This window comes from Ranitomeya variabilis, chromosome 8, assembly GCF_051348905.1.
Source record: "Ranitomeya variabilis isolate aRanVar5 chromosome 8, aRanVar5.hap1, whole genome shotgun sequence".
NCBI classification, from domain to species: Eukaryota; Metazoa; Chordata; class Amphibia; order Anura; family Dendrobatidae; genus Ranitomeya; species Ranitomeya variabilis.
Window position 1 is genome coordinate 161,665,474 of NC_135239.1, and position 25,314 is coordinate 161,690,787.

Genomic DNA, 25,314 nt, shown 5'->3' on the forward strand with positions numbered 1-25,314 from the left:
ACAGCGCTGCGTATTTCTCGCAAGTCACACTGCAGGTCCGTGTGGAATCCGTATTTTTCGCGCCCCCATAGACTTTCATTGGCGTATTATTTGCGCAGTACGCTGACAAACGCAGCATGCTGCGATTTTGTACGGCCGTAGAAAGCCGTATAATACTGAACCGTAATATACGGCTAATAGGAGCAGCCCCATTGAGAATAATTGTGCCGTATGTAATGCGAGTTTTACGGACGTAGTTTCTGCGCTCTTACGTCCGTAAAACTCGCATGTGTGACCCCAGCCTTATTCTAACCTTAACCCTAATTCCAACCCTAACCATAATTCTAACCCTAATTCTAACCCTATCCCTAATTCCAACCCTAACCCTAATTCTAACCCTAATTCTAATTCTAACCCTAACCCTAATTCTAACCCTAACCCTAATTCTAACCCTAACCCTAATTGCAACCCTAACCCTAGTGGAAAAATAAAAATAAAAATATTTTCTTTATTTTATTATGTTCCCTACCTATGGGGGTGATAAAGGGGGGGTTATTTACTATTTCTTTATTTTGATCACTGTGATAGAACCTATCATAGTGATTAAAATGTACCTGGAATGAATCTGCCAGCCGGCAGATTCGGCGGGCGCACTGCGCATGTGCTTGCCATTTTGGAAGATGGCGGCGCCCATAGGAGAAGACTGAGGCACACCGGGACTCGATAAGTATGGGGGGTTCGGACAGCAGGGGGGCGGAGGGGAGAGGACGGCAGCGAAGGACAGGATGGAGGGGTGGGAAACACTGATGGCGGCGGCAGATTGCCGCTGTCAGTCGGTGGCGGGGGCAGAACGTGGTCTCCAGCCATGGCCAATGATATTGCAGCATTGGCCATGGCTGGATTGTAATATTTTACCAAGTTTCATAGGTGAAATATTACAAATTGCTCTGATTGGCTGTTTTACTTTTAACAGCCAATCAGAGCGATGATAGCCACGTGGGGGCAAAGCCATCCCCCCTGGGCTGAAGTACCACTTCCCCTGTCCCTGCAGGTCGGGTGAAATTTGAGTTAACCCTTTCACCCAATCTGTAGGAACGGGATCATTCTGTGACGCAGCATATGCGTCACAGGTCGGATAGGCACTGACTTTCATGACGCATACGCTGTGTCGCTGGTCGGGAAGGGGTTAATATAATTTTCACTTGTAATGGCTTAAAACCATGCATCATATTGAAAATGTGACACTATACTGTAGGTTGTGATAATGTAAGGTATTACAGTGTACAGTAATGTAGGATAAGTATTGATAATATAGTATAATCTCTAGAGTATAGGATAGGTAGTTCATAGATGTAGATAGCTGAATGTAGCATAGGTAGTGACAAAAGTGTGATATAGTTAATGTTTGTGACTAGCTCACAGGGGTGGTGTTAGTGTTAGGGCAAGTGACTGCTTCCTGTTCGTTAGACCGAGTTGGAAGTGCTAAGTGAGCAGAGCTGCTGTAGGGGTGATCCAGAGAGAGAGAAGAGACTGAAGACAAGGGGTAGTGAGATCCTAAAGAAAAGTGACTGACGAGACAGCGTTGACTTCCAGAGAAGGGTCCTTGGAGAGGACACTGAGTCACGAACCCTAGAGCTTGTAATGCAATACAAAGGAAAATATAAATACAAAGGAAATATACATGTGTATAACAAAACATGTGAAATTGCAATAATTTTCTGGGAGAAACACTTCACTTTCTGGAACAATTTCAAGGGTACCAACACTTTCGGCCATGACTGTATATATTAGCAAAAGATGGAACGTATGCACAGCAATGTTGTTTTTACAACCTTGTGAATTATGTTCATTTCTTGCTGAAGTTTTGCAGCTATTTTTGAGATGTGTCATTAGCAGCATCCACCTGATAAAGACGTTGTGTGCACATACCCTGAGGCTACATTTCCATAATAAGCTTTTGGTGAGTTTTTGATGTCGCAGCATTTCTGCACCTATTATTTAAATTAGGTTACTGCATTTTTTTCATTGCGTTTTTGAGTACTTTTTTAAGATATGCTTTTATCACATTTTTGAGCTGCATTTTTTGTCTCTTTTTAGTGTCAGGCTTTAAATAAATCTGCTTTGTATTTGATACTTCCTGGTATTGATATACTTAAGTGTGGCTTAAATGCGCTTTTGATGGGTTTCCAATGTGGAAATGCACAAAAAACGTATGTGCTTTTTTTTAACCTGGAAATCTATTGGGGAAAACTGCACAGCAAACCTAGCGTACCTGCAAAAGAAATTGACATGCTGCGGATTTGAAACTCGCACCGCAGGTCAGTTTACACTGAGTAAAAACAAAGCACAGTGGGCAGATGTCTATAAGTCCCATCCACTTTAGTGGAACTGGAGGCAGTGTCAAAAACGCACCAAAAGCTCATCATGGGAACGTAGCCTTAGGCCACATTCACACGTTGAGTATTTGGTGAGTTTTTTACCACAGCATTTATAAGCAAAATCCAGGAGAGGGTGAAAATGGAGAAGTGGTGACATGTTTCTATTATGCTTCTTCTTGGACTTGGTTTTGTTTTTACAGCATGCATTCTATGGCAAAAATGTCTGTGAATCATGATTCTTCCGGTGACTATGATACAGCGACACCAAACTTATATAGATTTTTTTTTCATTTACATGGAGAAAAAAATGTCAGAAATGTAAAAAAAATGATGGTGTTTGTGTTCCAATTTTCCTAGACCCAATAATTTTTTTTATTTTTCATTGATGTACCTGTGTAAGAACTTATTTTTGCTCGTTGACATCTTTAATAATATAATTTTGGGGTACATTTAGATTAGCTGCATTTCTTTAGCGATAAGTGGTTATTTAATTAATTTTATTTTTTTCATAGATAGGACTTTTAACCCCTTTCTGACCTCAGACGGGATAGTACATCCGAGGTCAGAAGCCCCGCTTTGATGCGGGCTCCGGCGGTGAGCCCGCATCAAAGCCGGGACATGTCAGCTGTTTTGAACAGCTGACATGTGCCCGTAATAGGCGTGGGCAGAATCGCGACCTGCCCGCGCCTATTAACTAGATAAATGCCGCTGTGAAACGCAGACAGCGGCATTTAACTACCGCATCCGGCCGGGCGGCCGGAAATTATGGCATCGCCGACCCCCGTCACATGATCGGAGGTCGGCGATGCTTCAGAATAGTAACCATAGAGGTCCTTGAGACATCTATGGTTACTGATCCCCGGCAGCTGTGAGCGCCACCCTGTGGTCGGCGCTCACAGCACACCTGATTTTCTGCTACATAGCAGCGAACAGCAGATCGCTGCTATGTAGCAGAGGCGATCGCGCTGTGGCTGCTTCTAGCCTCCCATGGAGGCTATTGAAGCATGGCAAAAGTAAAAAAAAAAGTTAAAAAAATGTGAAAAAAATAAAAAAAATATAAAAGTTTAAATCACCCCCCTTTCGCCCCAATCAAAATAAATCAATAAAAAAAAAAATCAAACCTACACATATTTGGTATCGCCGCGTTCAGAATCGCCTGATCTATCAATAAAAAAAAGTATTAACCTGATCGCTAGCGAGAAAAAAAATTGAAACGCCAGAATTACGTTTTTTTGGTCGCGGCGACATTGCATTAAAATGCAATAACGGGCGATCAAAATAACGTATCTGCACTAAAATGCTATCATTAAAAACGTCAGCTCGGCACGCAAAAAAATCAGCCCTCAACCGACCACAGATCATGAAAAATGGAGACGCTATGAGTATCGGAAAATGACGCGATTTTTTTTTTTTTTTTTTTTTTTTTTAGCAAACTTTGGAATTTTTTTTCACCACTTAGGTAAAAAATAACCTAGTCATGTTAGGTGTCTATGAACTCGTACTGACCTGGAGAATCATAATGGCAGGTCAGTTTTAGCATTTAGTGAACCTAGCAAAAACGCCAACCAAAAAACAAGTGTGGGACTGCACTTTTTTTGCAATTTCACTGCACTTTGAATTTTTTTCCCGTTTTCTAGTACACGACATTCCAAAACCAATGATGTCGTTCAAAAGTACAACTCGTCCCGCAAAAAATAAGCCCCACATGGCCAAATTGACAGAAAAATAAAAAAGTTATGGCTCTGGGAAGGAGGGGAGTGAAAAACGAACACGGAAAAACGGAAATTCCCAAGGTCATGAAGGGGTTAAGAATGCGGTGGTGCCAATTTTTTTTAAATGTTTTTATTTTTTATGTAAGAAAAAGGGGTGTGATTTGATTTTTTTAATATATTTTCATAAACTTTTTTTAAAATTATTTTTCTAAGGACCATATGTGCTGAACTGTTTGGTCATGACCCTATGCATTAGTGCAGTGATATACCATCAGATGACACAGGAATCCCAGGTATAAAGCAATAGCAAGGAAGGATTTAGTCCATTTAAAAAAAAGCGCACTTTACTGGTAGTCATGATTAAGGGAGCTTAGTCTCCAGAAACGCGTTGAGATTCACACCCATATGGTTTGTGCTGAAGTTTGTATCCTCTATGTTACAAGTTTGTGAATGAAGAAACCTTTTTTTCACGGATTCGGTCAAGCTGGACATTTTCTACTTTTGGATTCTACACGCCTGGACACAGCGGGTCCGTGCTCCCGAAGTTCAGCTTATGCATCACGGGTGAGCTGGTTTATATTTCTTCTCCTCAAACTTTTGAACGACACCATTGGTTTTAACATATCCTGTACTGGAAAACAGGAAAAAAATTCCAAGTACAGTGAAATTGCAAAAAAAAGTGCCATCCCAAGGGTGTTTTTTTTTTTTTTAACCATGTTCACTGAATGCTAAAACTGACCTGCCATTATGATTCTCCAGGTCATTTTGGGATCATAGAAACCCAACATGTCTAGTTTCTTTTTTTATTGAAGTAATTAAAAAAAATCTTGTTTTAAAAAATGGAGCCATTTTCCAAGACCTGTAGCGTCTCCATTTTTCGTGATCTGGGGCTGGGTGAGAGCTTATTTTTTGTGCACCCAACTGACGTTTTTATTGATACCATTTTGGTGTAGATACGTGTAACACCTCAGGAAGCCGGTTGTTACAGTGGTACTGCCTTCCTCACGGGAAGGGTGATGCCATGCCTGGAAACGAGCAAGCTTCCTTTAACAGGTAGCTGTCTACAGGCCAGAAGGGGGAGCTATGATCCAGTTTGTGGGTGGCTTCCCTATATATTCTGGCTGGAGGAAGAGTTAGGTAGTCAGTCTAGAGAAGAGCTGGAGCCGTGCAGACACGTGGTTCTGCAGCTCCTGACAGAGCAGTCTGTGAGAGACTGTGAGGGAAGAAGAGGCAAAGGAGTGGAAAGATACTGGGAGTGGAGCTGCAAGCAGGCTCACTCCAGAATCAGCGCAAGAAGCCGAAAGCCAGAATTCCGAGGTTGTGGGGGTAACTGTATGCCCCATAGCAGAAGCTGGCAGGCAGGAGACTTCAAGTCGCCTGTCAACCATTACATCCGAAGGCACAGCAGCATATAGAGCCCCGAGTCGCCGCAAGTAGGGACACCTGTAAAAAGGCTTGAGTTGCCCGCCATACGGATATTGTCCTACTAATAGGACAGAGAGAAAGTGAGGACCTTGTGTGAAGCCTTAGGCAGCAAGGGACTACAACACAGCACAGTAAGGAAGGCTTCCAACCCCACCTGGCTAGGGGGATTCCGAATTGCTTCCAGGCTGGCAGGACCTCACCATCACCTGTGATCTGTACCCTGGAGAGTGGCTGCATACTACCAGTAAAAGGTAAAGAGACTGCAACCTTGTGTCCTCTAATTCTTTCCTACACTTCACCATCTATAATCTGTGCCAACTACACTGTTAGCCCTGGGGACTAAGTTCTACCTGTGGGGAACTATACCACCTCTGATGCAATACCATCATCCCCAGAGGACCCCTTTAAGCAGCGTCGGCCATCCCTGGCCGAATAGCACAGGTGGCGTCATGAACACTACTACCATAGACTTTACTCCCATCTACTTTTCCCCTTTTATTGGATGTCCAGGGTCACGGACCGGGTCACTGCCACTGTGACATATCTCTTTAAGAACCAGCCCACTTCCGAGTACCCCACGGCCCTAGCGGGCGCTCCATACGATTGCCCGTTATTGCATTTTATTGCAATGTAGCGGAGACCAAAAAAATAAATTTAATTCTGGCATTTTGAATTTTTTTTCTCTTTTCGTCATTTAGTGATCGGATTAATTCTTTTTTTATTTTGATGAGATCGGGCAATTCTGAACGTGGCGATACCAAATATGTGTATATTTCATTTTTTTATTGTTTTATTTTGAATGGGGTGAAAGGGGGTGATTTGAACTTTTATATTTTTTAAATATTTTTAAAAACTTTTATTTTACTTTTTGCATACTTCAATAGTCTCCATGGGAGACTAGAAGCTGCAATACTTTGATCGCTTCTGCTACACACAGGCGATGATCAGATCGCCTGTGTTGCAGAAATGCTCACTTGCTGTGAGCGTCGACCACGGGGTGGTGCTCATAGCAATCTGGAAATGTCAGCCATACATGTCTGCTGCAGACCTCTGGTTGTCATGCCGACCCATCGGTGACCCATGATCATGTGACCGGATTAGCAATGCACTTCTGGTAAGCGCGAGTGAAATGCCGCTTTCAGAGATTGACAGCGGCATTTAACTAGTTAACACCCGTGGGTGGATCCCGATTCCACCATGGGCTGTTGTGGGCACATGTCAGTTGTACAGATCAGCTGTCATGCGCCCGGAAAAGTGTGGGCTCAGCGCCAGAGCTCGCACCAAACAGGGGGAGTCCTGCATGGGCGTACTATTACTCTCAATGTCGGAAAGAGGATAAAGGAGAACCAAGATAGTAGCGACGGCTGTCATGGTATGGGTGTGGTTAAAATGTCACTGTCAGATATTGAGAGGTGGAAGCTCAGCTCCTGTGCCGTGTACTTGATATTGCTCTAAAGAGTTAAAGTAACAGGAAAGAAAAGCTGATAGATCGTTATTTCTCGTGTGGGATGTGGTACATAACATGAGTCGAAAATTCACTTTTTGTTTTTCTTTTGATCCATGTCCGCTCAAGCCTAGAATTAGGCATTAAAAAAATGTTTCATTCTGGACTTCCATGACTCCGCCTGTATTATATATAAACTGTTACTCCCTCCTCAAATTTCCCTGTATTAGCAAGATAATATATACATAACAAAAATCCAACCTATGAGGCAACACCCCCACACCTGTAGTCACTAATCAACACCCCCCAACCATTCTGGGAGATATAGAGGCAACAGCCAAAAGTAAATGAATGATATAAAATTTATTACTTTATTGCACAAACAAGAATTAAAATAACAAGGGAATATCACAAAAAATCCGAGGATAGTACAAAAAATAACATTCAAGGTAGAGATACACACATACTTTAGTTTGGCAATGTTAAAGCACCCAGTAGGCCCACTCACTATAAGCCACCAAAAAAGAAATGGAAACTGCTCAATGACAGGATCCTATTTATAAAGTGGCAGTGCAAAAAATAAGGCAGACCATACTATATATATATATACCCATAACTCTAAATGGAAACCGCTCAATGTCAGGATCCTAGTTATAAAAAAGGTACTGCTTTGATGTGGATAATACCGATACTGGGCCTGGACCTAATTAACAATAATGCCAGCATATTACTTACAAGTGATCTTCAGACCTGGTATGTACTCCCTCGGACACCCCGACAGCGCCGTTTCGCCATGTAGCTTCCTCAACCAGGGGCATATGTGTAAATGGTGCAGCTACGGACTAAATATACTGGCTACCACAGCTGTTCGCAATGTCCGCATTACCGGTGTAACACTGCGCATGCGCCGGTCCATGATCCTCCTCGCAAGTGAAAAAAGAGACTTCCTGCTCATCGCATCTGGAACGCAGGCGTGAGACGCGCTGCGTAACCATGGTGAGCGAAGCAGGAAGTCAGAAGAAGCAACTGACCTGCGCATGCGCCAACCGGGCACGGAGAACTGCATAAAGGACTGTGAAAAGGTAATTAAAACCAGCGGTAATGCTCAATATTTGTAAAAAAAGAAGAAACCGATATCAAAAGGGACCAATGTACCTGCCATTATATAAAAAATGTGTAACAATACAGTGTATCATTTACTAAAAATAAAAATATATCCTAATAACGTGCAAAATGAAAATTCATTACCTCTATATACATACATTAGATAAATACATATTCATAAACAGATATATAATAAACATATCATAATAATGTGCCAAATGGAAATTCATTACATCTATATACATACATTAATAAATAATTATATAATAAATAGCCTATATAATTAATACAATAACAGTGTATACATGTGAAAAAACAATAAAAATATATTAATCAATACTAAAATGATCCTACATTATTAAATAAGCCCATTTCTAGATATAAAATATAGTAACCAGTGAATACATGACACATATAATCCCTCAAAATACCGGCATAATGAACAAAATTAGCCGTACAACAAATTATATAAATGACACATAAGAGAAACCACCCACCCTCAAAAATACATAGATAATGAACAGAAGTTGATAATAAATAGATTCATAACGATGATCTCTGTATAGCGGGACCTGTTCATATCCATAGAAAAACAATGAGGGATAAGCAATGGTTCCACTCTAATAAAAGATAAAAATACCAGTTAAAACCACAAACACACACAATTAAAATAGGATACAGAAAAAATATATATCTAAGTGGAGACTAAGTTATAATTATAAAAATGCAGAAAAACCAGGAGTCTCATTAAGGCCTAGTGGAACCATGGTCTTTAATAAGTAGATCCATCTACTTTCTTTCTGAGCCAGAACATAAAAAAACTAAATTATGGTGGAACAAGGTTACGTTGGAGAACTATGTGACACAGAACATTGTTCCAAGGGGCCTTAGGGTCCAGGTTTATCCGTCATTTGAGTTGGAGGACTCTGAATTGATTTTGAGATGGAAGAAAGCAGCTCTTGCGTGTTCTTTTGAATTCATTAAAATTATTATTGAAAAAAATACAGCAAGCATGAATGCATTGGAGGAGGAAATTAATGAATTACATAAGGCTTTAAAGAAACAACTAGCCGCAGACAAAATGGAAGGATTTATTAGTTTGTTGGAGAAAGATATTGATAAGTGGGAGAATGACATCAGTGAACTCAAATAATCAAAAGTAGAGTTTTTCGATTGAGCTGTCAGCAGGTAAGAGGTGGTCCTCAACGTCCCATACATCGACCACAGACAACTGTTGTAGCTGATGCATTGGGACGTGCAAATTCCTTCCTTCCCACCAACTTTAACAACATCTAAAGGTACTCACAATGTACTGTTTGATATCGCACGAGCAAAAGATCACCCGTATTTTCCAAAATAACAGAAAAAAATCACATTGCATTATATTAAGCATTTATAATTACAAATAAAATATAACCAATGTTACAAATGTTTATAAAAAAAGAAAATTGTAAGGTAAGCCATTAAAAGATAGGATTTCCTTAGTGCCCCAGGGTGGAGGCTGCAAGTCAATGTTCCCAGCCGCCGTCCCTCCTCTTAGTTGATGTGTGTCATTGCAGTCATAGACCCAAGTGTGCGTTTGTCATCCAAAAGTAAGCTGCTACCAGATGGTGCCTTCTACCTGCGTCAGCTGGAGATTTTAGCATGTGTCATCTGGAAGAAGTTGGGGATTTGCTGCAAGCCACATTGTAATGGAAAGTGTCAATTTTAAAATGTTTACCATCAAGTTTAATCATGAAAGAACGTGCTCGGTGATCTTACGTTAATAACAATGTTACTGCTGTCACAAAACATCATTACTGAGCTGCTCTCAGAGTTTATTGTAACAAACGACATCTCACACCAACAGAAATCTGTAACATGGATCGTTGGGTAACGTAGACTTTACCCCTTGTATATAAAGATGGGGCAAGTGCTAAACAAACTATCTTTGGCCTAAACCCGGTAGTCGCACGTCATGGCACGGTAAGCTATTTGCGTCAGATGGCTGCCTTAATAAACTTATTTGGTGCCCAAGCTATGCTGATGGAGTTTGTAAGATATGATCGTTCTAAAATGATTAATAGGATTCTGGTCCAGTGGCCACATCGGGAGGCAATGGCGGCAGGACCAGAGCCCTATGAACATCCCTCTACCTGCCATCATTCCCAGGGCATTAGGCTTCGTGTGTCGTCATTGCATCATATTACAGTAAACCTGATTAGCTACTATGACCAACACTGAGTCTTCTTAGCATATCAATTTTATATGTGTGTTCTTTGCCATTTCTTACAGTTATTAGCATGTCTTCTTTATTTGAAGGGGTTATCCTGGACTATTTTTCATTTTTTTCTCATGGGGCTAAGAATTGACAGGCACGTAGTTGATAACTATCTGCCTGTTCTTGCCGGTGCCAGCTCAGAGCAGTCACAGACCACTCGAGTTGCATCATTTGACCTTGCATCAACAGAGCAGCTCTACCTCTTCTCCTCTTCTGGGCTGCTCTGTTGGCAGGTTGTCAGTGCGCAGTTAGGTAGCAGGGAGCTGTCTGTCAATCAGCATGACATTGGCAGTCATACGCTCATTTATTTTTTTTTTCTTGGATTTGTCAATCACTGGGTTTAGCAACTCATTGTTGAGCCCGCTAATGGCTGCAGAAGTCACATGCTCTGCAGTCGGGTTGTCACCGCTGCAGCATGTCATCAAAAACTGGAACAGCTGCTGAGAGGCATTGCTGGAGCACAGGAGGATGAGTAAAAGCTGAGTTTTCTATTTGCAATTACTGCAAGTCATTTAACATAAAAAGCTCATACACAGAAAATCCCTTTACGTATATATTTCCTTGGGGTGTTGCCACTGTGGACCACCTATAATAAATATGAAAGAAATGGAGTGCATAGTCCGTTAATAGCAACTCTATCAACAGCCTCATTGTCTGAATCTCTATTAGCAACATGCCCATAACAGATAGGAGCTTTCACCCATTTTCCCCTCTTGTGGTACCATGCACACAGCCCCAACGCGCGTTTTGTGTTGGCTTCCTCAGGGAGCCATAGTTAGTTATGTGCCTCCAGTGCCCCTTAAATATACCCACAGCAGATGTGAGAAATCTCTATCAGATGTGGTGTATGTGTCAAATTGTAAACTTCAGTAATTCAGTGATCTAATAGAGATTCTGACAATGAGACTGTTGATATAATTACTTGCAATACCTCTGTATCTCCTTAGCATAGGCTACTTTCACACTAGCGTTAACTGCATTCCGTCACAATGCGTCGTTTTGCCAAAAAAACGCATCCTGCAAAAGTGTTTGCAGGATGCGTTTTTTCACCATTGATTAACATTAAGCGACGCATTGTGACGGATTGCCACACGTCGCACCCGTCGTGCGATGGATGCGTCGTGCAGTGGCGGACCGTCGGGAGCAAAAAACGCTACATGTAACGTTTTTTGCTCACGACGGTCCGCTTTTTCCGACCGCGCATGCGCGGCCGGAACTCCGCCCCACCTCCCCGCGCTTCCCCGCACCTCACAATGGGGCAGCGGATGGCTGGAAAAATGCATCCGCTGCCCCCGTTGTGCGGCGTATACAATGCTAGCGTCGGGAACGTCGGCCCGACGCACAGCGACGGGCCGAGCCCGACGCTAGTGTGAAAGAAGCCATAGTCTTATACAGTCTCACTATTATAAGCATTGAGGCACTGTCGCTTTATATACATATTGATTATACGATTACGCTCTCTCTGTCCTAAGCACACTTGTGGCATTCACGCCCCTTTTTGTACCCATTTCTTTGCTTTGAATAGCTTTGTTCCTGGTACATATTTTATGTTAGTTTTTGCCTTTGCACATACAATAAAGAATTAAAGCTTTTTGAATCTCATTTTGGACTATACACACCAATTATTTCCTGTTTATTCTTTGTATGAGAGTCCATACTTACTATTCGCATTGGTCCTGCTATGGAGGCATAGGACCGTGATAACATTTATGAGTTATTATGATTCCTGTTTTGATGACATTATATTACACTGTGGACCACCTGCAGCCGAAAATCCACAGTAACAAATACGCTGAGGATTTCTATGAGACAATACAGCATTGTTTCTGCATGTTTCACCTTGTGCATTGCTTATGACGGGGAACAACATGTTGAGAATAATTGTTTTGTCCTGTTGATACTAACCCATAGAACCCCGACTATCGACAGCTATACATTAAACTAAACTTTCTCATTCCCTTTCAGTCTTAAAAATCCATATCCATATGCAGCAATGTCTATCAAGAATTATTATGCAACTGGAAGATGAAGAAACAGATAAAAATAACCCGCGTTCTCCACGGTGCACATTACGGCAGATGGTTTTCAGAAAGAGTTGGCTTGCTACTTCTTTTATCTGTTGCTATTTTTCTTTTTTCTTTTCCCAACAGTGAGATCGTGGTTTGTCAACCAAGGAGGTGGTCCGAGACAGTGCTGCCAGCTAATGTGCCATCTTATCACATTACCAGAGATCATCCATGTCAGGATTGTGAGACGGGTCACAAAGAACAGCGTTTACTGTGGTGGAAAAGATGCTGTGAAAGTCCCACTGGTTATACCATCAAAATAACTTAAGATGAAGTATTTGTTATGATGCCTCAGAGGTTGTGATGCCAATCACGGTATGCCATCGCTCATATTTAAAGCTTTCATCAAAAGTTCGTAAAGTCGGGATCGGATGGAATAAATGAGCAAAACCCTGGAAAACGGAATAGAAAAAGAGACTTCAGGTTCCGACTTTCGTCTTCACACCGCTGTGTTATATTGAGGACTATCAAGAATAACATTTTATTTGACCGCAAACATCCAGATTTGGTAGATGTGTTACTTCTTTAAGACTTTGACGTGGTTTCCAAGCTTTCATGATGCTTTCAAATGGGAATTGGAAGGTCGCCCAAGAGGGCCTGAGCTAAGGACAAGTCTACTAACAGATTTCTAGATCTGTCTCCTGGGATAACGCTATTGAGATGACGATGGACACAATCCGCAGCAGGTAAGATCACAGCATTAAAAAAAATAAAAATCACAGTTTGCTGTCTGCCCCTGATTACATCTGTGTTTTCCAGCTGGATACGCTGTTTTACCAAATTTTGGTTAGATTCAAAATGAGGAAGCGGAAAGTTTTTACTCCCTCTACCCAACCCTCATTGGATGGTGATGTCCCCTAGGCGGATCATGGGCTAGAATGATAGCGCTCGTACGAGAAAAACTGACATCTGTATGAAGCCTTAAAAAAATAGTGAAAGCACCCACAGCCTAGCCGTGTTTTTCCACAGATAGCACTCATACCTATGAAAGACTAAGGGAATGTTCACATGTCCATGATCTTTCATAGACTGAGCGATCTGTGCAATATCGCAGGGACATATTTAATATTGATCCAATTGACAATGCAATTCCATGGGTTCGTGAAAGATTGGACAATGCTCGGATGCCATCCAAGTGTTGTCCGATTTTCAAAAACTGCTAGATAGGAAAATATAGAGAAACTTTTTTCTTCTGCTTTCTCGTCTGAGAAAAACTAATGAAACTTGGACCCGACTCTGATGGTAAAAACTGACACACTGACCAGGCTCTGATGGAACTCTGATAAAAAAAATTACTGAAGAAATTTGGACCGATTTTCTTGTACGATAAAATCACTGATCACTGATATTTGTATGAGGCCTTACTAGTGACCCACATATTTGTGGTTATGTAAATGTAATTATTTCTTCCCTCACTTTCTAACTTTCTAATTAGCCTTTTTTAAAACAAATTGCTGCTGCAGGTAAGTCTTATATCAAGAGCAGAAACTCAGTCCTCACGGCCCCCCAACAGATCATGTTTTTTAGGATTTCCTTAGAATTGCACAAGGGATGGAATTAAGGCATCAGAAATTGCCACAAGTTCTCTCACTTGTATAATATTAGGGAAATCCTGGAAACATGATCTGTTAGGGACCATGAGGACCAAAGATTGGGAAACACTGATTTGGATGTTTGCTTTTGCAAAAATATTACAAATCTCTTGCTGATCTTGGTTTTGTCAGCACTCTCTGCTGTTTCCCTCCCTTCTCCTATTGTTAGAGATCACAGCAGGGAGGAGAAAGGGGTTGCACACAGATTTTCACAGCATGGAGAGGGGAGAAAGTATCTCAGTGAGGGCAAAGAACACAGGCTATAGAAAAGGAAGACATTACATGAAGAGGAAATAAGTGCAGGATAGAAGCTGTGCTTATCTAATAGCCACTGAAGACTTCAGCACCCTAAATACACATAAGCCTCAAATCCAGTTTATATTAGTGTGAGGAAGCCCCCACAAGTGAAAAATCTGAATTTTGATTAAGGCTGCAATTTGCATTCATGCAGTCTGAGGAATAAACATTGTAGAATGAAAGTGCAACTTTGTTAACTATAAGTAATCACTAAGATATGTAAAAATCATTATTTCCATGTCAACATGTGCAACAGATATATTTATCATATCATATCGTTCAACATAATATATGAAAATACTTTTGTCTGTATAAATATATAGGCATATTTCCAAAAATAAGGCAGCACTCTAACGTTTCAGTGAAAATTAATGTGGATCTTTTTTATGTACATGAGCATTGGAGAATAAATAATCCATCGCGATCTTCCCTAAAAGTTTGGAGTTTTTGTTATATTATCATTGATTGTTATAATTATTATGTGTTAGGACGCAATTATATATATATATATATATATATATATATATATATATATATATACTGGCCAATATATGTACTGGCCAATGACTCTCCCGACCAGCGCGTGACATCTGAATCGACATATATGAAGCTGTTTTTATGATATTTACAAAAGGGATGGTGCTCAAAAGGCAATAATGCAAAAGTCTAAAGACATGCCTCAAGAGAATCCTGTTAGCCATGCTCCTTGGATAAAGACCATAAAAATTAGCGCTAATAAAAAGGCCCACCACATGGAGGATTTAACAAATGCTCAGGGAGCAGCGGGAATAAAATAAATGCAAAAACTGGTAACTTTTGGACCGGTGATTGAACTTGTTTAAGGCTATGTGCACACGTTGCGGATTGTATGCATTTTTGCCATGTTTTTTTTCCACGAAAATGCATGCACAACACAACCCATTCAATTCAATGGGATTCCGCAATGCTGTGCTAATGCTGCGTATTTTTCCGTGGCGGAATCGCATCGCAGAAAAGTACGCAGCTTGCTCATTCTTTGTGCGGAATCGCGGGGATTCCGCACACATAGAAATGCATTGATCCTCTTATTCTCCGCATGGGGCTATGCCCACCATGCGCAAAGTAAGCGGATCATGTGCGTATGGTACCCAGGTTGGAGTAGAGGAGACTCTCCTCCAGGCCCTTAAAAAATAATTAAAATAAAAAATGGTCATATACTCACCTTCTGGCAGCCCCCGGATCCAGCCCATGCCTTAGCGATGCTCCCGGCAGCTCCCGTTCCCAGTGATGCTTTGCGACAATGACCTCTGATGATGTAGCCATCTCGCGTGATGCTACTTCATCTGTGGTCATTGTCGCGAGGCATTGCTGGGCACGGGAGTTGCCTGGAGCATCGCGAGGATCGGGAAGGCTGCGGGGGCTGCCGGAAGGTGAGAATATCACGATTTTGTTATTTTTTTTAATTATTTTTAACATTATATCTTTTTACTATGGATGCTGCATAGGCAGCATCAATAGTAAATAGTTGGTCATACTTGTCCAACACTCTGTAAGTGCATATTTGCTACTCTGTAATAGTCACAGGAAAGAGAGAGGCTAAACATCCAAGTATTTAATCTCTATTGGAAATGAAGAATCTTCCCCTTCTGGTTATCAGAGAGAACAAGTGACCTCCATACACAACACAACCCACTTTACCAAAACCAATAATACCACATACAAGGGACAAATACCACCACACCATGACCAGACAACATATTACCACCATATAGTGACTGAATAATGCCACAGACAAGGGAAAAACACCACAACACCATGACCAGACCACATATTACTATCACATGGTGACCCAATAATACTACAATAATAATCAAGAATAAAAACCACAATACTAATAACACTATTATTACAACTGGTGACATTATACTTAGAAGCTCTGTATACAGTGTCATTGTACAAATAATACAGTGATCACCAGTGACATTATACACAGGAGCTCTGTATATAGTGTACAGGTAATGCAGTGATCACCAGTGACATTGCACTATGTACAGAGCTCCTCTATATAATGTCACTGATGATCACTGTATTACCTGTACCCTAACAGAGCTCCTGTGTATAATAATACTAGTGATCCCTATATAACCTGTACACTGACACTATATACAGAGGTCCTGTGTACAATGTCACTGGTGATCCCTGTATTACCTATACACTGTATACTACAGTACATGGCCCACCCTGTATATACAGAGCTCCTGTGTATAATGTCACTGGTGATCTTTGTATTACCTTTATAATATACACAGGAGCTCTGTATATGATGTCAGTTTACAGGTAATATAGTGATCACCAGTGACATTATACACAGGAACTCTGCATATAGTGTCAGTAGACAGGTAATACAATGATCACCGGCGACATTATACACAGGAGCTCTGTATATAGTGTCAGTTGACAGGAAGTACAGTGATCACCAGTGACATTATTCACAGGAGCTCTATTCAAAGTGACCGTGTGCAGGTAATACAGTGATTACCAGTGACATTATACACAGGACCTCTGTATGTATATAGTGTATAGTGTACAGGTAATAAAGTGATCAGCAGTAACCTTATATACAGGAGCTCTGTATATAGTGTATAGTGTACAGATAATACAGGCCTCACCAGTGACATTATACAGTGACAAATCACTGGCAAAGTACTAGAGGGGAGATATGTAGCACTGAGGTTGTTAGCTTCAGTAATATAAACCTAGGAAAAATCATCCAGCACACTAAATCATGAGAGAGTTTAAACAGCCATGTTTCGTGTTAGGATGATTGAACAGCTGTAGAGTGGGAGGAGTCCAGAGGATAAGTATCAAGCTTTATAGAGCATTTGAGTATGGGTGGCTTTGGAGGTGCAAGCTGTGGAGATGTGCTTTTGTGTTAAGGAAAGCTGGACGTATGGAGATTGCAGGTTTCCTGGATTGAATGTTCTTTGCTAAAGCACATTAAAGGGAACCTGTCACTCCCAAAATCGAAGATGAGCTAAGTCCACTGGCATCAGGGGCTTATCTACAGCATTTTGTAATGCTGTAGATAAGCCCCCATGTATCCTGAAAGATGAGCAAAACAGGTTAGATTATACTCACCCAGGGGCGGTCCCGGTGCGGTTTGGTCTGATGGGCGTCGCGGTCTTGTCCGGGGCCTCCCATCTTCTTACGATGACGTCCTCTTCTTGTCTTCACACTGGCGCTGGGAAAGGTCAGAGAGGCCCGGCGCCTGCGCACTGCAGTACTTTGCTCTAACCTCAACAGGGCAGACAAAGTACGCCTGCGCCGGAGCCGCAGCGTGAAGACAAGAAGAGGACGTCATCCTATGAAGATGGGAGGCCCTGGACCGGACGCCCATCGGATTGGACCGCCCCCCCAGGTGAGTATAATCTAACCTCTTTTTCTCATCTTTCAGGATACATAGGGGGCTTATCTACAGCATTACAGAATGCTGTAGATAAGCCCCTGATGCTGGTGGGCTTAGCTCATCTTCGATTTTAGGGGTGACAGGTTCCCTTTAAAGCTGAAATCTTAGTCAGGTGGGCTAACCAACCTTACTATATGGACTTGTTACTTTATGTTTTACCTTCTGCTGGAAAAAGGCTGTATTTACGTTTTCTGGTGACATGGTTTATGTGGATTGCAATAAACCAGGCAGACTTTAAAAAGAAACGGTTCCTGTGTCTACCTCTTTAAGAAGCCGAGTGGGTCGACTTGCCACAGTATATAGTGTATAGTGTACGTGTACAGGTAACAAACACTGACTCATAAATGACGTCTCTAGTTGAAGCCTACACTTTCTTCTTCATTTTGCAAAGACCGATGTCCCTTCCTCCATCCAGGACTCATCTGTGCAGAAAATAAGAATGAGTTATCTATAGCTGATTACTTCTAGAGCACATTCCTCACTTTTTCCCCAATAATGTATGTTTCTTATTCTGGCCCCCATAAAGTAATTGCCACCCATTCTGGCTCCCCCTTATTTAATAAGGTCCCAGATCCTGGGCCCCTTTATTTAATAATGTACTTATCCTGTGCCCCATTTTTTAATAATGTCCCCATCCTGGGCCCCTTTATTTAATAATGTCCCCATAATGGGCCCCTTTATTTAATAATGTCTTATGGCTCCTTTATTTAATAATGTCTCACATTCAAGGCCCCTATGCTCCCCCATCCTGGTCTCCTATGTTCCTCTGTGCTGCGTCCCTACTTCCTCCATCCTGGGCCCCTATGTTCCTCCATTCCAGGCCCCTATGTTGCCCCATCCTGGGCCTCTATATCAGCCTTACTAGGTCCCCTATGTTGTCCCATCCAAGCTCCTATGTTCCTCCATCCTGGGCCCCTATATTTCTTCTCCCTGGGCCGCTATGTCCTATCATCTTGGGCCCCTATGTTGTCCCCATCCTGGGCCCCTATGTCACCCATCCTAGTCCCCTATGTCCCTCTGACTTGGGCCCCTATATTTCCCCATTCTGAGTTCATATGTCCACTACCCTGACCAATCACAGTGGGGAAAAAGTTTACACCTTAGTTATAGCAGCACCTCTGGTCAGAACTGAATGTTCTTCTAGGGCAGCTTTGTTTCTGGAGCATAGGACAAGTGCAAAGTGACTAAAGCTGGTTGGATCCAGTGGTCTAGCCAGCTTCAGTGCAGCATGAACAATCTGCATAACATAGCTCTTGCTCAACCCTATGCTCCTACCTTAGGAAACCGGCCATGCTAGGACAGTAGGGTCTGCACACTGTAAAATTAAAAATCCCTTTGTAGTTGATAATTGAGATAGTTAATAAGGGTTAAATTGCAAATTTGCTTATTTTTTCAAGCGCTTTACTGTTTTATGCTTTTATGACTTGAAGCAATCCCTTTAAGCGTCCCACACACAAAAGAGCTGATTGATTGTTATTCCAAAAGCTTTCGCTCAGTAAAGTAATTAATTATTACCAATTTTCACTTACTTCACCCCATGTCTTAAGGTCCATTTATACGGCACGATTATCGTCTTAGGAACACTTGTTTCATGCAGTCTAAACAAGCTGCCCATCACCCAACAATGGACCAAAACAAAACAGTGATCTTTTGTGCTGCAAAAAAAATCACATACTTTCCGTAAAAATCTAATCTAAAATAATTTACATTATTACCACCACAAATGTATCTTAGCCCCAAGTTTTACATTTTCATACTTAGAAATGGGTAAAAATTTCACCAACATTTGTCCCACAATTTCTACTGAACATGTGGCTGTACAGTACTACTAGTATGGACCATGTCGGGAAGGGGTTAAAAGGAAATGTATAAATGTTTTGGAGTGGCCTAACCAAAGCCCAGACCTTAATCCAATTTATAGAACCAGAAACACATGGGCCACTTGCACATTGAACAAGTCTGTAGGAACCTGTTCACACCATCAGAAAACTTGAAGACACAAAAGAGCACAGTGAGGTCAAAAATACTCTGTTGTAAAAAAAAAAAAAAAAAATCACAGTAATCAGCAAGTGCTAGTCAAAAGATGTAAAGAAAACAGGGTATTTAGTTGATACGTTTTTTTGCAAAAAAATGTATACTAAGCTGCTTGCTGATTACTGTGATTTTTTTTTTTTTTTTTTTTTTTACAACAGAGTATTTTTGACCTCACTGTGCTCTTTTGTGTCTTCAAGTTTTCTGGTGGTGTGAACAGGTTCCTACAGACTTGTTCAATGTGCAAGTGGCCCATGTGTTTCTGGTTCTATAAATTGGATTAAGGTCTGGGCTTTGGTTAGGCCACTCCAAAACATTTATACATTTCCTTTTAACCCCTTGTTCAATGTGCAAGTGGCCCATGTGTTTCTGGTTCTATAATTGTGCTCCTGTTTCTACAAGACTGGGGAGTCCACCACTCCTCTGTGGGTCATTTGCATTTAAGCTGTTCCATCCTGCATGTCTACATGGATAGTCCTTCTCTGAACCCTGCTTATACAGGTACTATACCGATGATCAGGTTTTAAATACATCAGATAGGGATTCTATACATTAGTTAGGACTGCTCTATAAGGGTATACCTTGACGATTTGGTGGAGCAGCTTAGTATACATTTTCTTGCAAAAAAACGTATCAACTAAATACCCTGTTTTCTTTACATCTTTTGACTAGCACTTGCTGATTACTGTGATTTTTTTTTTTTTTTTTACAACAGAGTATTTTTGACCTCACTGTGTTCTTAATCCAATTTAGAATCTATAGTCAGACTTGAAGATTGCTGTTCACCAGAGGAAACCATCTAACTTAAAGGAGCTAGAGCAGTTTTGCCTTAAGGAATGGGCAAAAATCCCAGTGGCAAGATGTGAAAAGCTCATAGAGACTTATCCAAAGCAACTTACAGCTGTAATTGTGGCAAAAGGAGGCTCTACAAAGTACTGACTTTAGCGTGGTGAATAGTTATGCACACTGAACTTTCAGTTGTTTTGTCCTATTTGTTGTTTGCTTCAGAATAAAAAGAAAAACAAATGTTCATATTTGTATGCATGTCCTTTACATGAACTGATGCAAGCGCAAAAAAAGTGAATTTACAGGTTGTGAGGTAGCAAAACAATAAAAAAAATGCCAAGGTGGTGAAAACTTTCACAAGCCACTGTATGTTTTATGAAAACCAACATTAGAATCTACCATAAGCTTGTAGGAATACATGTTATGGTCTGATGAGACGAAGGTTGAACTTTCTGGCCATGATTCCAAAAGGTTTGTTTTGGTACAAAGCCAATAGTGCATGTCAAAGAACACCATACCCACAGTGAAGCATGGTGTAGACGCCATTCCAGATGTTTTTCAGCCACTTGAACTGGGGCTTTAGTCAAGGTGAAGAACATTCTGAACAGTTCTAAATATCAGTCAATTTTGCATCAAAAGTCATTTACTAAAAAGCTAAAGCAGGATAACAATCTTAAGTATACCTCCAAATCAACAAAAGAATGGCTTTATCAGAAGAAGATCAAAGTTGTGTAATGGCCCAGCCTGGGGCCCTGACCTGATTCCAATTGAAAATTGACCTAGAGAGGGCATTGTACATAGGAGTCACTCCGCAATCACACATATTTGGGGCTATTGAAAGGAAAAGTGAGCAAAGATTGCCAATTCTAGATGTGCCATACAGATAGGCTCACACCCAAAAAGACTGAATACTGTCTTAAATTCAAAGGGTACTTACTTCAAAAAAGTAGTCGCAAAAGGATGTTATGCAATCATATTCTTTTAGTTTGTTATTTTTACTTTTCCACTGAACAAGATTTCAGTTTGGTTTTCAATTGATTTGTACAGATTGTGGGAGACATTAAAGGTAGAAAAAGTTCTGATATTATTCTACTTTGTATGATTTTCACATGACAAAAACTTGGGATTTTGACAGGCAGGTATAGACATTTTATATCCAGAGTATATACAATTCTCAGCATAAATGAGTACACCCTAACAGATTTGTCAGAAAACCTTTAGAATACCTTCAGAATCAACATTTTTTATGGGATACAATACTTTAAGAATAATAATAATTTTATTTACAGTCATGGCCTAAAGTATTGACACCCCTGCAATTCTGTCAGATAATGCTCAGTTTCTTCCTGAAAATGATTGCAAATACAAATTCTTTGTTATTATTATCTTCATTTAATTTGTCTTAAATTAAAAAACACAAAAAGAATTGTCCTAAAGCCAAATTGGATATAATTCCACACCAAACATAAAAAAGGGGGTGGACAAAAGTATTAGCACTGTTCGAAAAATCATGTGATGCTTCTCTAATTTGTGTAATTAACAGCACCTGTAACTTACCTGTGGCACCTAACAGGTGTTGGCAATAACTAAATCACACTTGCAGCCAGTTGACATGAATTAAAGTTGACTCAACCTCTGTCCTGTGTCCTTGTGTGTACCACATTGCACATGGAGAAAAGAAAGAAGACCAAAGAACTATCTGAGGACTTGAGAAACCAAATTGTGAGGAAGCATGAGCAATCTCAAGGCTACGAGTCCATCTCCAAAGACCTGAATGTTCCTGTGTCTACCGTGCGCAGTGTCATCAAGAAGTTTAAAGCCCATGGCACTGTGGCTAACCTCCCTAGATGTGGACGGAAAAGAAAAATTGACTAGAGATTTCAACGCAAGATTGTGCGGATGTTGGATAAAGAACCTCGACTAACATCCAAACAAGTTCAAGCTGCCCTGCAGTCCGAGGGTACAACAGTGTCAACCCGTCCTAAAACGTTTTGGAAGAATGTTCTCTGGTCAGAAGAGACAAAAGTAGAGCTTTTTGGGCAAAGGCATCAACATAGAGTTTACATGAGAAAAAAAGAGGCATTCAAAGAAAAGAACACGGTCCCTAAAGTCAAACATGGCGGATGTTCCCTGATGTTTTGGGGTTGCTTTGCTGCCTCTGGCACTGGACTGCTTGACCGTGTGCATGGCATTATGAAGTCTGAAGACTACCAACAAATTTTCCAGCATAATGTAGGGCCCAGTGTGAGAAAGCTGGGTCTCCTTCAGAGGTAATGGGTCTTCCAGCAGGACAATAACCCAAAACACACTTCAAAAAGCACTAGAGAATGGTTTGAGAGAAAGCACTGTAGACTTCTAAGGTGGCCAGCAATGAGTCCAGACCTGAATCCCATAGAACACCTGTGGAGAGATCTAAAAATGGCAGTTTGGAGAAGGCACCCTTCAAATATCAGGATCCTGGAGCAGTTTGCCAAAGAAGAATGGTCTAAAATTCCAGCAGAGCATTGTAAGAAACTCATTGATGGTTACCGGAAGCGGTTGGTCGCAGTTATTTTGGCTAAAGCTTGTGCAACCAAGTATTAGGCTGAGGGTGCCAATACACTTGTCTGGCCCATTCTTGGAGTTTTGTGTGAAATGATCAATGTTTTGCTTTTTGCTTCATTCTCTTGTGTTTTTTCATTTAAGACAAATTAAATGAAGATAATAATACCAAGGAATTTGTGTTTGCAATCATTTTCAGGAAGAAACTGAGTATTATCTGACAGAATTGCAGGGGTGTCAATACTTTTGGCCATCACTGTATATAGCGCCAACATATTCCGCAGCGCTTTACAACTTATAGAGGGGACTTGTACAGACAATAGACATTACAGCATAACAGAAATCACAGTTCAAAACAGATACCAGGAGGAATGAGGGCCCTGCTCGCAAGCTTACAAACTATGAGGAAAAGGGGAGACACGAGAGGTGGATGGTAACAATTGCTTTAGTTATTTGGACCAACCATAGTGTAAGGCTCGGGTGTTCATGTAAAGCTGCATGAACCAGTTTACAGCCTAAGTATGTAGCAGTACAGACACAGAGTGCTATTGACTGCATAGAGTGTATGAGAACATGATGCGAGGAACCTCATTATGTTTTTTTTTTAATTATTTATTTATTTTATTTATTTATTTATTTTTTAGGCCACACAGGGATAGTTAGGTTAATGCGTTGAGGCGGTAGGCCAGCCTGAACAAATGCGTTTTTAGGGCACGCTTAAAACTGTGGGGATTGGGGATTCATCGTATTAACCTAGGTAGTGCATTCCAAAGAATCGGCGCAGCACGTGTAAAGTCTTGGAGACGGGAATGGGAGGTTCTGATTATTGAGGATGCTAACCTGAGGTCATCAGCGGAGCGGAGGGCACGGGTAGGGTGGTAGACTGAGACCAGAGAGGAGATGTAGGGTGGTGCTGAGCCATGGAGTGCTTTGTGGATGAGGGTAGTAGTTTTGTACTGGATTCTGGAGTGGATGGGTAGCCAGTGTAATGACTGGCACAAGGTAGAGGCATCGGTGTAACGGTTGGTGAGGAATATGATCCTGGCAGCAGCATTCAGGACAGATTGGAGCGGGGAGAGTTTGGCAAGAGGGAGGCCGATTAGTAGAGAGTTACAATAGTCCAGCCGAGAATGAATAAGTGAGACAGTAAGAGTTTTTGCAGAGTCGAAAGTAAGAAAAGGGCGAATTCTAGAAATATTTTTGAGATGCAGATAAGAAGAGCGAGCCAGTGATCGGATGTGGGGGGTGAACGAAAGCTCGGAATCAAGGATGACCCCAAGGCAGCGGGCATGTTGCTTGGGAGTAATGGTGGAACCGCACACGGAGATGGCAATGTCAGGCAAAGGTAGGTTAGTAGAGGGAGAGAACACGAGGAGTTCAGTTTTTGACAGGTTCAGTTTCAGATGGAGGGAGGACATGATGTTAGAGACAGCGGTAAGACAATCACTGGTGTTTTCTAAGAAGGTCGGAGTGAAAGCAGGAGAAGAGGTGTATAATTGGGTGTCGTCAGCATGGAGATGGTACTGGAAACCAAATCTACTGATTGTTTGTCCAATAGGGGCAGTATACAAAGAGAAGAGGAGGGGGCCTAGGACTGATCCTTGAGGAACCCCAACAGTAAGGGGAAGGTGAGAGGAGGAGGAACCAGCAAAACATACAGTGAAGGATCGGAGAAATAGGAGGAGAACCAAGAGAGAACAGTGTTCTTGATGCCGATGGAGCGGAGCATAGTGAGGAGGAGCTGATGATCCACAGTGTTGAATGCTGCGGAAAGATCCAAGAGAATTAGCATGGAGTAGTGACCATTAGATTTAGCTGTTAGTAGGTCATTAGAGACTTTAGTGAGGGCAGTTTCAGTAGAGTGTAAAGAGCGGAAGCCAGATTGAAGAGGGTCGAGAAGAGAGTTATCTGAGAGATAGCGGGTAAGACGGGAGTGGACCAAGCGTTCCAGGAGTTTAGAGATGAAGGGAAGATTAGAGACAGGTCTATAATTAGCGGCACAGTTTTGGTCGAGGGAGGGTTTTTTAAGTAATGGATGTATGATGGCATGCTTAAATGAGGAGGGAAAAATACTGGAAGTGAGGGAAAGGTTGAATATTTTTGTTATGTGAGAGGTGACAGCCGGGGAAAGGGACTGGAGGAGATGTGACGGAATGGGGTCACTGGTGCAAGTGGTTGGGCAAGAAGATGCAAGGAGCCTGCTTACTTCTTCTTCTGTAACTGGTTCAAAGTCAGAGAGTGAACTAGATGCAGT

At 41.4% G+C, this 25,314-nt stretch overlaps 1 protein-coding gene across 2 annotated transcripts in view; it reads left to right on the plus strand.

Annotated features, from left to right (window-relative positions):
* KCNJ4 (potassium inwardly rectifying channel subfamily J member 4) overlaps positions 1-25,314 on the plus strand; it is a 202,316-nt gene that overhangs the window by 120,358 nt on the left and 56,644 nt on the right. For both annotated transcript variants that reach the window (XM_077278601.1, XM_077278602.1), the window contains exon 2: positions 12,453-13,054. In XM_077278601.1, coding sequence (XP_077134716.1) covers positions 13,029-13,054 — 26 coding nt within the window. In that variant the 5' untranslated portion in view covers positions 12,453-13,028. The remainder of the gene's footprint in view (positions 1-12,452; positions 13,055-25,314) is intronic.